Raw genomic sequence first — 14,452 nt, 5'->3', positions numbered from 1 at the left:
ACTATAGATATAAAGTGCTTATAAATTAGCTTTAGAAGAGCTTTTTTTACGTTTTATAATATAGGTTTTTTAAGTCATTAGGATATGCTAAGCTAAGCCCATTTGTTGATGTCTATAGCTTCATATTTAGCATACAGACATGAGACTGGTGAGATCTATCCTCTCTCTCTCTCTCTCTCTCTCTCTCTCTCTCTCTCTCTGTCTCTCTGTCTCTCTGTCTCTTCTCACCAAGACAGCAAAGTTCAAAAATGAGCTAAAATAAACAACAACCCCCCTTAGCTATTATGTAATAGGAGTGTTGCATTCAAACAGTTGGAGAAAATTGTTTTTTAGAGCTTTGTTATTTTCTTATCCTGCAATTAAGGATTTGCTTTATTATCAAATAATCTTATAATTGTTTTATGTTCAGTCGATACATTCTTTGGTCTGTTATCTGAATCTCACAAATGCATACTTAACACCACCACCTTGTTTGGATTTACTGAAATATTATAGTTTTATTTTTGTTATAAAAGTTTATGTGTTTTTCGTTGTAGAACTTGTGTATATTTTTTTACCTCCCTACCCCTCTTCCTTTGAAAGTTGCAGAGGTATAGATTAGCCAGCCTTTCTCCCTGAAGAGGATGCCAGGAATAACTCTTCTTCAGGCTTAACGCGCTCCTTCAGACAGATATGCAAGTGTCTTTCAGAGGGGTCGGGAGGGTTTGTCAGAGCACTCTTCAGGCAGATTCTTGAAACCCTCCTTCACGTTGGGACACGGCTGTAACGCGCGAGCCGCTGGAATGCTTGACATCTCCTTTCCTTCCACCCTCCTCTCCTCCCTGCCTTTCTTTAGCCTAAGCCAGTCTGTGGGTGAAGTTAAGACACTTAAACATCTGACGGGCGTGTGTGATGGGTCTCTGACAGATGACTGACAGCCTCAAGCTGGGATGATGGAGCCCGCGTCTTCTCGCCGATCCCAATCCCCTCTGCTGGTTATGACGTGATCTGAGTTCAGACGGGGGCCCTTCTGCCTCTCGGTTAACCCTCATGACCCCTCTGAAGGATGCACAGCTGGCTTTGTGTCGACGGCATCCTTAAGTGACATCATTCTAAAACTCTTTAAAAGAAGTCTGTTGCAGAAAGTGACGACTAATTATCATGTGCAGCTGCTTTCCTGGTTAAAATGGAGTGAAATGGAGTCCGAGCTTAAATGTGCCGTTTACATTTAACTAAAGAAACAAAACCAGTCCTGTTAGTCTCTTTAAACTATTATTAAAGACACTGAAGCTGCCCCTAAATGATTTGCACACTGCTGGAACATCTGCTGGTCAGATGTTAACGTTCACAGACTAACATCTGTCATCTTTTAAAAACTTATTTTGAGGCTCAAAGATGTAAATTTAGTTATATTTACTACTGTGTTAAATTGTGTTTCAGGTCAAACATGGACACTCTAAGCTTGTGTGGTGTTCTCTGGTTGGAAAATTCTTCTACTACTACCGTAACCAGGAAGACAAGGTGAGCTTAACTAGTCCCTTCCTTCTCCTCACATGCCCTCGCCTGCTTCTAATGTTACTCTGTAGTCAGTGATTATTAACACCTGCCTCAAAGAAGGTTTTTGATACATGCTTTTGAATATTTGCTTCATAAGAGTCGACTCAATTTCTGTTATTTTTTATTATAAAAGGGAACGATGTAAATTAATTAGTTAGCTGAAACGCTAGTTTTTATTAGTAGATCTTCTGCTTGGTGTTGTTAGACATCCTAGATATATAAAAATAATACAATATGTATGATATACGGTAAAATACACAATAGTCTACAGAATAATTAGCCTTGTACAAATATATGACGGTCAATCACAACTGCAGATGTTCTTAAACTTTTCCTTGTCAAAGACCACAAATCAGACCACAGGCCCCCTGTTAGGATTTTGTACCAGGGTTCCCTCTCTGATCCCTATGTTGAATTTTTAGTTTTAGATATTTAAGTACGCAAATAGTTTAAAAGGCATAACCAAGTAGTGATACATTGTGCCACGTTTGTACCTTTTGAATTATAGTTAAATAAATTGCTGGGGACCGGCTGGGACCTCTGTCCAGTTTGACACCGACTTAGCCAACAAAAACAACGTGATAACGTCAATTTAGTATCTTTCTTTAATTTAACTTTATTTGATTTCATTAATTTATTTATTTTTGCCTTTTATGCCTTTATTAGAGAGAGACAGTGGGTAGTTTTTTCATGTTTTTCATGACTCTTCCGAGCCACGCCCTGAGAAAGACCCGATGAGGGTCGAAACCGGTCTGCGTTTTACTCCTGTAAAATTGATGTTGTTTACAAGATATGCCCTGATTTAATAAAGGCATTTTAAGCTAAACCCCTGTCTCGGTGCGAGTGTGCCTGAAGAAAGCCCAGTGGTTTCCCCCCTTAGACAGTGGGTAGTGTTGGAAACATGGAAAGAGAGAGTGGGGATGACGTGTGGCAAAGGGCCGCCGCATTGAGGACTGTAGCCTCTGTATATGTGTCATGTGATTTAACTGCTGAGCTAAACCAAATCTTTAATTTACTTTTTTGTGTCTTAGCTGCCTCTGGGTCAGCTGCAGATACGGGAGGCCTCTGTACAGGAAGTAGATCGCTCCTGCGATTCAGATGAGGACTACGAGGCAGGCAGTCGAGGCTTCCTCTCCTCCCACTGCACCTTAGTGGTCCAACCACGAGACCAGAGTCCTACCTACCTGCTCATCGGCACCAAGCAGGAGAAGGTTACTGCAACAGACACTTTCTTAATTAAAGTTGAGCTCTATTTCAGCCTTCGGTACAAGATTCAAACAGCAAGTGTACTTTTCCTACACAGGACACCTGGCTGTACCACCTGACTGTGGCAGCGGGCAGCAGTGCAAACTTCAAAGTGGGCACAGAGTACGAACAGCTCATCGGGAAACTGCTGGATGCAGAGGGAGACCCAGGTGAGAAAAAGTCACCTGTGATTTTTATAATATTTTTTTTATCATTTTTTTCTTAATACTATCTTTTATTTAGCCAAAGCTGTTTTTTTAACAATATAACACAGCTGAATGGAATGCTCAATTCTGATTGGTTGTTAACAGCGTTTTACCGTTTGTTATTTCTGAATAGCTGAACCCTGTTCTGAATAACAGACCAGTGACTCTGTCGGACCATGTCAAATCAAGTCAAAACATGTTCAGCAGATGTTAATCATTTATTATTTGCTTTAGCACGTAGCTGTACGGTAACATGGATAATGTACAGCGAGGAGGTCATTATTGCCGAAATAACGACCTGTACTTGGGGGGTTCTCAGTCACTCTGTTGTGGTTTATTTCTGTAATAATGACCTGCTTGCTGTACACTATAACTTTTGTAATGCACTGAGCACTTTGATACGTTTGTTATGTGTCAAATAAAAGGACGAAAACGGTTTTAATTTTCAAAGTAAGATCTATTATTATGTGTTTAATAATATATATTGAAGTATATCATGTCTGAACATACCAAAATCAGCCTGTAAAATTGCCACCGTCGTCGTTTTTTTTTATTGTCGATCACTATAACACACACATTCACACTGGAAATACCTCATAACATGACGTCAGTGGGAGCCATGGCTCTGCATTAAAGGTTAACACATGTTTAAAAGTGATTCATAATTGTTTTTATAAGTGAAATAAGTGAAAAACATTGAATCTGACTTCTGCATATTCTTTGTGGACAACACTGGAGATGTATTTATATCACATGGACACATAGAGTAGATGTATAATTGGCTAAAAGGCTTAATGCTTGTAAAGTCTCTCTATAAGTGGACACAAATGTACTCGGTAGCTGCTACATGTTATTTTGATCCTCCGCCTTAATCCACCCTGCAGACAGTGTTTACAACTGGAGCTCTGTGTGCGAGTTGTTGTCAGCTGTTGACTCATTACGGCTTTGAAACTCAATCTTTATGTTTGTGTGTGCGTGTGCGTGTTTGTGTGTTCGTGTATGTCCTGTTCCCAGAATCTGCCCTGTGGAAGAGCGAGGCCTTGAGCTTCTGCAAGGAGGGTTTGCGCTCGCCTCTCACCACGCTGCCCTCTGAAGCTCTGCAGACAGAAGCTCTCAAGCTCTTCAAGGTCAGCCTCTCCACCTCTCACCCCTCTGTCTGTCTCTTTTGAATCTCTTCCACTTTCTTTTTCTGCTCTCCCTTTCATCCCTTTCTCTGGATTTTTCCTTTTTCTGCGCGGGTCTGTTCAAGGCATCATCCATCCTATTCCAGTTTGTCCCCTTCATAGCCCCTATTATCCCCCTCCTACTCCGCGGGTGCACTCTGCAGCCCTCCTCTTCTCCTCCCTCCTGCCTCCAAACCAGATCAAAGGCTCGAGGACGAGGGCCCGAGCTCATTAAAAGTGTGGAAGAGAGATAATGGCCTTGATTATCTGCTCTGATTGAGGCTAACCGTTCCTCTGGTGTGAAAGGAGCCCCTTTAAAGAGGACACATGGGAGGTCAAGGCCTTCACAGAGTGGCAACAATGGATACAGAAGACACAGGATGGGGGAGGAGTAATGCAGATCAGAGCAGAGAACAGGGACCTCGTAGGAAGACAGCAGATCCTTTTCCTCTCTTTTTAACCCACCAGAGGCCCCCTCCTCATGCTTCACAGCCCCATCCTCTGCAGTCACTGCGCTGCAGGATTGAAAGATGAATGGACCGGCTCTCTCTTTGACCAGCCAGCCTTAAAAAACAGTCCCAAACACACACACACACACAAAGACACAGAGTGAATGGAAGTGACGCGCTTTTCAAGCCTCCGCTCTGCTTCATGCCTTTGAAGTTTTAATGAATCTGACAAGACTGATAAAAACTGTTAAATTGGTTCTTTGTCTTCAGCCGTCCCAGTGGATGAGAACAAAGGTTACTTCAAAAATAACGACACATATTTGAGCTCTCTCTGACCTCAGGACTTGTTTTTTTTCCTTCTTCTGACCTGATTATTGTCATATTGTTCGTTTCGGCTGGAACATACGATGTCCCTGCTAATTTGTGAGCTTGAGTGGCCTATTTTCCAACTTGAGACATAGCCAGGCTGCATGTTTCCACCTGTTTACATTCTTAATGCTAAGCTAACCACCTCCAGACTCCAGCTCTGCATCTAACACGCAGACACCAGAGGGGTATTGATCTGCAACACAAGACACTGATTTCTTTGTTGCATCTCCAGTGTGTGTTTGCCTCCCCCTGCTGGTAGTGCATAGGAATTAAGTATTTCTCTCTCCGCAGTCCTGTCAGCTCTTCATCAACGTCCTGGTCGAGTCTCCATCTATCGATTACCACACCTCGCTGGCCCAGAATGCTTTGCAAGTGTGCCTGACCCACCCGGAGCTGCAGAATGAAATGTACTGTCAGCTGATCAAGCAGACCAGCCGCCGGACGCCAAACAACTACTCCCTCACACAGGTCAGACTGGTGCACACGGAACACAAAACACGTGCATGCATAAAATTTTATTATCACTTTTAATCTCTTTACAAATCACATGACTGAAAACACGGGTAGTTGTAAGTGTTGTTTTGTTTTTGGCAAAGTTTTCCTCATGAAAAATGTAACCATAAAGGAAGATTTGTCATTGCATTCAATTAAAGTTTCCTCCTTTTATCACCTCTTCCTGTAGTGCTGGCAGCTGTTGTCTCTGTGTGTGGCTCTCTTCCTTCCTCAACAACATTTCCTCTGGTACCTGAGACAGTACCTGCTGCGCAACGCCGACCCAAGGTGAGGCACCAAAAGCCCGTAGCTGACTCATGAATACTTTTAGAGCATGGTGGGAAAATTATACTTTGTTAGGGCAGTGCTTATGTTTATATGCCATATTTTGCCTCAGGAGCGAGGTGGGGAAGTACGCCGTGTACTGTCAGAGGTCTGTGGAGCGAACTCTGCAGAACGGAGAGCGGGAGGCCAAACCTTCACGTATGGAGATCGTCTCCATCCTGCTGAGAAACCCCTACCACCACTCACTGCCGTTCAGCATCCCGGTGCACTTCATGAACAACACCTACCAGGTGACACATGATCACAACTGCATAATACACAACATTTAGCAGCAGGTTATTTTTCTAAAGGAAGAGCCGTGTTGTGTTTTGTGGTGCAGTTTTGTACATTCAAACCTGCATATTGGGAAGTAAAGCAATAGCAGCGTCAGTTTATACCAGCAAATTTTAAGACCATCGCCTCATCTGGAGACTATTATTATTTAAAATGTCACTAGCACAAGACTGCAGGGTACTTATCCATGATATTTGGACTTTATTGTGGGAGGTAGTGGAGACAGATCATCCATCCATATATAAAAGCTGTGTTCGAAACTGCTACGCACTGATTTGGGTAAAGTGTAGTATGTAGGATGCAGTATGCAAACAAAAGCAACATTTACTGTATGCCAAAAGTACCAGGATGTCGTACTGATTTGAAAAAAATCTCCAGTATGCATCGGACCAGTCTGTATCCCACAATGCAAAGGGCTGGAACGGCTGTTGAAATGGCAGCAGAAGAGCAGAAGGGGGCGCTGTAGCTAAAGAAGCAGCTTTTTGCTTTTGGCGTGCTTTTGTTTACTTCCGCTTTCCAAAACCGGAAACTGGCGCCTGGCGTTGCGTACTGCAAAATAAACTTGAACAGCTCGGTATTACATTCTACCGCCAAACGCAGTATGTAGTTTTTCGAACACAGCAACAGTCTATGTAGAAGACGTGTTGATGTTGCCACCTGCTGGCCAAAAAAAGTAACAAATACGTCAATATCTTGGAGAAAGATCTGGCAAAACAACACAGCGTCACTGGGCAATAGAATATGTGCAAGCAGACATTTGTGGTAGATTACTTGTAAACGTGATGCTGAAAATGCTGTATTTCTTGTGTACCTTGTGATCGTCATGCAGAGTTGTCACATCTCTACTATTGACTGTTTTGGTGCTGATAGACTTCCTTTGTTTTCTCCCCCAGGTTGTGGGTTTTGACGGCTCGACCACAGTGGAAGAGTTCCTGAACACGCTGAACCAGAGGATTTGTGTGAGGAAGCCTCAGCTGTCCGGCTTTGCCCTCTTCACTGATGATCCATCCGGCAAAGACCTGGAGCACTGCCTGCAGCCGTCTGCTAAGGTGAGAGGGCGGGTCACTGCGGGAAGACACCCTCTACAAACCACTGACGCTTTCGTGGTTTATATATTTACATAAGTAGTGTACTCATATCCTCAATGATTAGACGTGGTTAGAAAACTAGCTGTCCAAACTTTTCTTTTACATCTTGATTTTTAAATGTAGTTAAAGCTTCCACTCCAGACAGTGAACAGACAACATGTAATACTCTGTCTCTTTGGCTATAGCTCCTGCCAACTCCTAACAAACCCAGAAATACAATAAAGGCTTCCATATGTTTGAATGGAGACTAACTTGTGTCCCTTTTGCCAGATCTGTGATGTCATTTCCAAGTGGGAGCAGGCCCTGAAGGAGCTGCATCCTGGGAAAAACGAGGGGACGAGGATTGTCCGTCTAACATACAAGAGCAGGTTGGTTTTCTATTGTTATTACTCACGCACATACACACTCATTACCTCTTTGATTATGTGTGCACAAACATTGGTCTAAAGAAATGGCATTGTAAAAGAAAACCCTGAAAGCACAATAAAAGGTTTTTAGGTGTTAGATTTCCTGCATTTTGTAAATTAAGTGAATGAAGCACAATCCAAACCTCTACCAGAGAAACAAGTGCCTGTTTGTGCCCGTACAGGTTGTGTTTCAGATCTCAGGTGAAAGGAGAGACTGAGCGAGAGCGCCTCCTGTTGGCGTACCAGGTGAATGATGAGGTTCAGCAAGGCCACTTCCCTGTGAACAAAGAGCTGGCTCTGGAGGTGGCTGCCCTCATGGCACAGGTCTGTACACATCACGGCTACTTATCAGAAATAAAAGACCTGTTTTTGATTTATTAAAACCTATTTTCATCTGCAAAGCTGCAGATTATTAAATGAATCTGTGTTTCTCTTTCTGTTTTCCTCCAGGTTGAACACGGTGATCTGGAGAGGCCGGCTGCCTCCTCTCCTACGGGCTCTCCTCAGCCTAAATCTCAGCTGATTCTCCTGCAGGCCTTAGAGCGCTTCTATCCCAAACGCTACAAACAGGACTGCAGCTCCGAGCAGCTCAGGTAAAACAAACACGGCTGTGCATGTTCAATAAATAGAACATGCAATCCTAATTACTCCATAGAAATATGGTAACATTGTTATGCATGCTCCTCTTGCAACAATAACCATCTGTCCAGATCAGACACAAACACTGCAGAATGTAATGAATTAGTTTTAACCAATGTTCTTTGTTCTTTTCAGAGATCTTTCTGAGCGTCTGGCCACTAAGTGGTCTATGCTACGTGGGTGCAGTGCATCCGAGTGTGTGAGAATATACCTAACTGTGGCTCGGAAATGGCCGCTGTTTGGAGCCAAACTCTTCAGTGCTAAGGTGAGAAAAAAAATGTTTTGAAGTCTAGTTTAAAAAAGCGCTCTCACTTGAAACAAAACTTTCATCAGTAGTAAGAAAACACTTTTTAGTTGCCTTGAAACTTCAACACAGCAATTAATCAAGCTCTAAGCACAGGTCGGACCAGTTTGAGCCTCTGAAGAGGACCCAGACAGGAAGTTGTAACGTTTACTAGGATGGATGACACCTGAAACATGACCTTTCTTTATTTGTCCTGTCCACAGCCGGTCCCGCCCTCTCCTGTCGAGCAGAGCCAGGTGTGGCTGGCAGTCAATGAAGACGGATTGTGTGTGTTAGACTATACAATGGTGAGTTATAACCCGTTAAGAGCAAATGACACTGAGTATTTAGATGTGAAGTAGCCCGTTGCTTTTTTAAAGTAGCAGTACCACACGGTAAAGAGATTCCTTTTTATAACAGCCTTGCTCAGCAGGCTGGACCACAGCTGCAGCGCTTTGTTGACCCACTGGTCTAGAATGATTTTTAATCTGTGGTTTTTCAAACACCAGAAATCCACAGGAAAATAAAATGGCCAGCCTCCGCTCCGACATTCTTGACCCTGACAGACAGCAGCTCCAACATGTATTGACGTTAGCTTAAGCTCTGTAATTTTCAGCAACCCATGTTGATGTTTTTCATTATTGGTCTGGCTGGCAGTGTTGCTCATGCACTTTCAGAAAGTCAGAGAGAATACCAAAAGAATAATAATAAGAAGTTTCAGGGAATTATGTCACGCTTCTTCACACTCAATTTGCCCTTCTTAAAAGCAAAAACCAAAATGGTGTCCCAAATGAATTCCACTCTCTATTTTAAGATCAACTCTGAGTATGCTCCCTGTTTCACATTGGCCGTGCTGTCCTTTTTCAGCACACGCTGGTCACATACTCCTACCAGTGTGTGATTACTTTTGGAGGCTGTCGTGATGATTTCATGGTGGTGACGAGCCAGCAGAGGGAGCCGGGGGGCGGGAAGAAGAGCGTGGAGAAGCTGGTCTTTGCAATGACTAAACCAAAGGTAAATGTCATAATTACATCTGTACATATGTTCAGTCTAGTTAAATGTACCACAGGGTTTAGCTTTGCAATGACTAGGGGATACATGATATATTGTTGAGTAGCTTATCTAATTAAAAAAATAACAAGATATATGTCCAAATATAATATTATATATTATATTATATTATATTATATTATATTATAGAGTCCCCTGTTACGATTGAGATTGTGTCAGAAAGTATTTAGCGTGCAAGCAGAGAAGTCTTAACAGTTAGCTAAAAGTCAAAACTTGATAAATGGTTGAAATTGTTAGCTAAAAGTAATGGATAAATAGTTAAAAGTGTTGAACACATGGTTGAAATAGCTTTACATAAAGAATAAGTACCTGCTATATTTAATAAAATATAATAAATAAATAATTGCTATGATTAGCTAAGACGAATACACAAATACCTAAAAGTAATGATGGATAGATGATTTGAAAAGCTAATACATATAAATAAATTGTTGGATTTGAATGGATTTACAGTTGAAGAACTTAGCTACAAGTTTTGGATTCACAGTATAATTAGCTAAATGTGATTAACAGTTGAAATAGCTAAGAGTAATGTGTTAGCAGTTGACATACTTAGCTAAATGTAATGGATTAACAGTTGAAATAGTTAGCTAAGAGTACTGTATTAACAGTTGAAATACAAAGCTAAGAGTACTGTATTAACAGTTGTATTAACAGTTGAAATAGTTAGCTAAGACTACTGTATTAACAGTTGAAATAGTTAGCTAAGACTACTGTATTAACAGTTGAAATAGTTAGCTAAATATATTGGAGTAACAGTTGAAATAGTTAGCTGAGAGTACTGTATTAACAGTTGTATAAACAGAAGTGATAAAATAATAATAAACAGTTGAAACATCAAGTTTCTGGCATTAGTTCTAAATTTCCAACTTGGCCAAACCAGCCGAGGCATTGATAGATTATAGTATAACTATTGCCAAATAACATCCAATTTTTGATAAATTTAAATGAGCACTTTGGAGTATCACACAAAGTAAATAGTTATAAGACACAGGTCAAAAGGGAATAAATGGTTGAATTTAAATAACTAAAAAACAAAAGAAAATGTTGAAATGCTCTGCCAGTAGTTGTATGAATCTAAACTTCACCAAACCAACTTAAGCACTGACAGTTCAATAGTCTGAAAAATATTAATAATATCTCATATGGCTGTGGGGGTTTAGATTAGGTGCCACGTATCTAAACCATCAGCTGCTGAGACCTTAAGTAAATGTTGGATGTATGTTAAAGGTGTTAGAAGCATTATAAAAGAGCTCTGAAGACAAGAAAGGGAAGATTTATTTATATTCACCAGTTTTTACATAATCCAACAACTGACAAGAGCTAATGTAGAAAACAGGTTTCTCTCTAATTTATGAGCAGACTCTCGATGGAGCTTTGACACAGAGTCGTGTTACTGCTGTGGCTGAAGCTAATGAGAGTAACTTAATTCTCCATTGTAGATCAGTTGGGTTTCTCAGGTTCTCTCTTGGCCTCCTGCTCCCTGTGATCAAATGAAACACAATCATATCATCATGTTTAAGCCATTAATCTGTCTCTGACCCTGTCTCAGATTCTGGAGGTGACGCTGCTCATGGCCAGCTACATGAACCACTGGATCCCCGGCGTCCCGGCTGCCTCGCACCACCAGGCGCTCGGCCACTGGGACGTAGACAGCCGACACTTTCCCGCCATGAACTACACCACCAAGGGCCCCACACTACTGTGAAGAACAACAAAGACTGTTTGACTACAGGGAGGCTTAATGACAACAGTAACCTTTAGCCAGCTTTATATAGAGTGCTTCAGGTTGCATGTCTGGGTTTTACATTTTGACAGAACAGGTACTAGATTATTTTTTCAAGTGTTTTTTTAATGAAGATTTAGATTTAGAAACGTCAGGATTAGTCTTGTTAGACTATTTATTTCTACAACAAAGGAGTATTTTAACTCTGCTTTATAAGGTCACGCTCTGGTTCCTTGTTGAAATTGGATGTTAGAATACATAACTACAGTAGTATTCTGAGGACTATATTTAGACTTTCCTGTATTCAGACCTCCCATTTTTTACAGTTTTTCAGGCATCAGATTCTTCTCTCTGGTAAAAACGAAGCTGTTACTTTTTGGGATCGTGGTCCAAATGGAACACAGTGTTATCTGTCACTGTGTATGTACCATCAATGATCACTCATACTTGACAATGCTCCGTAGTTCAAATATCTTATGAGGTACTGTGCAATTAGAAAGGGACTAATATGGCACGTCATACTTCAGTTTCATAGTTATTAATATCTTAACTGAATATTTCTCTAATTTAGAGATGCGACCAACAATAATATTCATCATAGAACAAATATGGTTTAGATTTTTTTTGATAATTGATTAGTTCCTTGGTCCTTATAATGTCAGAACATAGAGACAAAGTTCTACTGAAGGTTTCCAGGATCATGTTGACAAAGATGATACTATTTACATTACAGAGAAAAGTGGGGAAAAAAGGGCAAATATTCACATTTGAGCTGCTAGAACAAATCGGTTATTATAATAGTTTGACTAATTAATGAGTCAGCTCATTACTTTACCAAAAATTCAATCTGGTTTTCCTCTAGTTTTTAGTATGTAACCATAAAATTACACTATTTTAGAGATGCCTATAAAATAAATGTCATGATAGATTTATCTGATGATTATTTTCTTAGATAATTGATTAATTTCTGGGTCAATATAATGTCAGAAAATAGAAAACAAAAAGAGTTCACAGGTTTAGTTTTACAACAGTCTCACAACCATGAATAGAACATTAAAAAAACAATGCATTTTGAAAATATGACTTACATGATGAAAATGTTGTTATGATAGAGAGTTAGACAAATCAATTAACTGTTTCAATTTGGTTTCTTTTTAAAATAGGGGATAGAACTGCTTTTCTCCTAAAGCAATTAAAGTAATGTTTAATATAAGAACCCTCATAATCCTTTTCTATTAAGATTTAAGATTAAAGTTAATATTGAGCTCACTTATTTAGCATAAAGCAGGTCAATTAAAAGTGTGGACAGTTAGGCCCACATCTTATATTAATGTCACGTTACTGAGGTATACGATAAAACAAGAGTATATAAGGTACGTAACTACGGCAGCCCTAGGCGGACATCAAGGTCAAGGTCAAGGTATCTTTATTTACATGCATCCATAGGTTTTATCTGCACAGTTCTCCAGTTGTTAAATCAAGATCTCGACTTATTTTTCCTCTTTTTCTCGGGATAACAAAGCTGGTGATAACAGGATCATTTTCTGGTGATCTGGAAAACAAAACAATAGTCTGGTCATGGTGACATTACAGACCACACTAATGAGGTAAGTTAAGCCTTAAGATAACGAAATAAATAAGTCTAGATCTTGAGAAAACAACCGGAAATTACTCGTTATCACGTGAAAACTGAGTTAATAAAGTGTATGGATGCTTGTCAGCTTAGGGCTTCCGGACCTAACAGTGAGGTACTGTATGAATAATGCATCTGTAAAATATTAGTAGTGCAACCTGTTTCTATTCATTTTACAGATGGTCCTCTACAAACATGTTTCTCTGAAACAGACGTGCAGAATTTTCATAACCCCATCGCAAAGTGTTTTTATAATGAAACAACAAAACTAGAGGACAACATTTTAAGAGCTACCAGAATATTTGAATGACTTGAACTGTTTTGGATCAAACCACTGTTTTGCTCGTGTCCATATTAGTTATTTATTTTATTTCCAGCATTTTTTTTTTTTTGCTTTGCTTAGAAGGTTTTCCACAACTGTCACATTTTATTTTGGAAAAGTTTCCTCTATGTAGCAGAGTAATTTAAGAGCAGAGTATGTTTGGTTCATGTTTCTGTACTAGAATGTGTCACAAATGTTTGAAAGGAGGTGTCTTTGCGTTGCCTGTATGTGTGAGATAATAAAATAAAGTGTACAATCCTGTTGTTCTGTGTGTTGCCTTACACCTTAAGTTAATCTTTTCTATACCTTCGTTGTGGAAAGTGACTACAAAGAGTGCTTGAAACGCAATTTAACCACACAACAATATATAGACTTAGCCTAACCTCAAACTATGTCAACATTAAAATACTGCTAGTATGTTTATGTGTCAGTTAGGCTGGCCATATTTGAAATTAATATTGATATTTTCCTTGTTTTTCCCGTATAATGATAAAAATTATAAGGTCATTCTTGTTTTTTTTGTTATTTGCTCTTTTCCACTGTTAGGTTTTGCATGAGACATAATATGGAAGCCCCGAAGGGAAGAGATAAAAAACAAGTCTGGTGTTCCATTTTTTTATATCTGTGTTTAAGTCTTAAAGTCGAGGTGAAATGAAAAATGTCATTTTAATCCTTTTAGATCACATCCCCGGTAATATTGTGCATCTATTTGACAATATAGGCCAAAAAAAGTACAGAAAATCCATGTCTTCGTATTCTTATATCAAAATCTGATCATTTTTTCTTCCGGTAAAACAAAATTTCACGCATGCTTACGTAAGTTAGCACCAAACAATTTCAACCAATCAATCTGCAACATTTAGCAGCGGAGCACCAAGAACGCTCGGTCAGTTAGCTAGCTACTGCGCTGTGGAGAACGTCTGTCTACGCCCACTTCTCAACCATCAAATCAAATCCCTCTAATGATATGTCCCGCCTGCACGTCCTGTTTCACTCGGAAATACGTCACGATACGGAAGCTAGATACTCTCGAAATGCCGTTTCAGCTCAACTTTCAAGGGAAATTTCGCCCATTTTCAACCTTAATTCTCCGACGGTTTCACAGATGAACAGTTTTATGAACCAGGAAAGATAATACTGGTATAAACTTTTTTCTGTTTTAAAGTCCAAATCACAAATGAGAAAACAAAATCAGACTTCTAAAA

At 40.0% G+C, this 14,452-nt stretch overlaps 1 protein-coding gene across 1 annotated transcript in view; it reads left to right on the top strand.

Moving 5' to 3' along the window:
* The window catches only part of plekhh1 (pleckstrin homology domain containing, family H (with MyTH4 domain) member 1), a 38,106-nt gene extending 24,611 nt beyond the window's left edge, over positions 1-13,495 (top strand). Inside the window, exons 16-30 of the mRNA XM_069661699.1 lie at positions 1,420-1,500; positions 2,568-2,747; positions 2,840-2,951; positions 4,002-4,114; positions 5,260-5,436; positions 5,651-5,748; positions 5,858-6,035; positions 6,972-7,127; positions 7,437-7,534; positions 7,756-7,897; positions 8,024-8,166; positions 8,348-8,477; positions 8,720-8,803; positions 9,363-9,509; positions 11,119-13,495. Coding sequence (XP_069517800.1) covers positions 1,420-1,500; positions 2,568-2,747; positions 2,840-2,951; positions 4,002-4,114; positions 5,260-5,436; positions 5,651-5,748; positions 5,858-6,035; positions 6,972-7,127; positions 7,437-7,534; positions 7,756-7,897; positions 8,024-8,166; positions 8,348-8,477; positions 8,720-8,803; positions 9,363-9,509; positions 11,119-11,274 — 1,995 coding nt within the window. The 3' untranslated portion in view covers positions 11,275-13,495. The remainder of the gene's footprint in view (positions 1-1,419; positions 1,501-2,567; positions 2,748-2,839; positions 2,952-4,001; positions 4,115-5,259; positions 5,437-5,650; positions 5,749-5,857; positions 6,036-6,971; positions 7,128-7,436; positions 7,535-7,755; positions 7,898-8,023; positions 8,167-8,347; positions 8,478-8,719; positions 8,804-9,362; positions 9,510-11,118) is intronic.
* The last annotated feature ends 957 nt before the right edge of the window (positions 13,496-14,452 follow it).

This window comes from Semicossyphus pulcher, unplaced genomic scaffold (genome assembly GCF_022749685.1).
Source record: "Semicossyphus pulcher isolate SPU_LCO1_2020_fin unplaced genomic scaffold, fSemPul1.0.p SCAF_14, whole genome shotgun sequence".
NCBI classification, from domain to species: domain Eukaryota; kingdom Metazoa; phylum Chordata; class Actinopteri; order Labriformes; family Labridae; genus Semicossyphus; species Semicossyphus pulcher.
The sequence above is the reverse complement of the archived record's forward strand: the minus strand, read 5'-3'. Positions and strand labels throughout refer to the sequence as shown.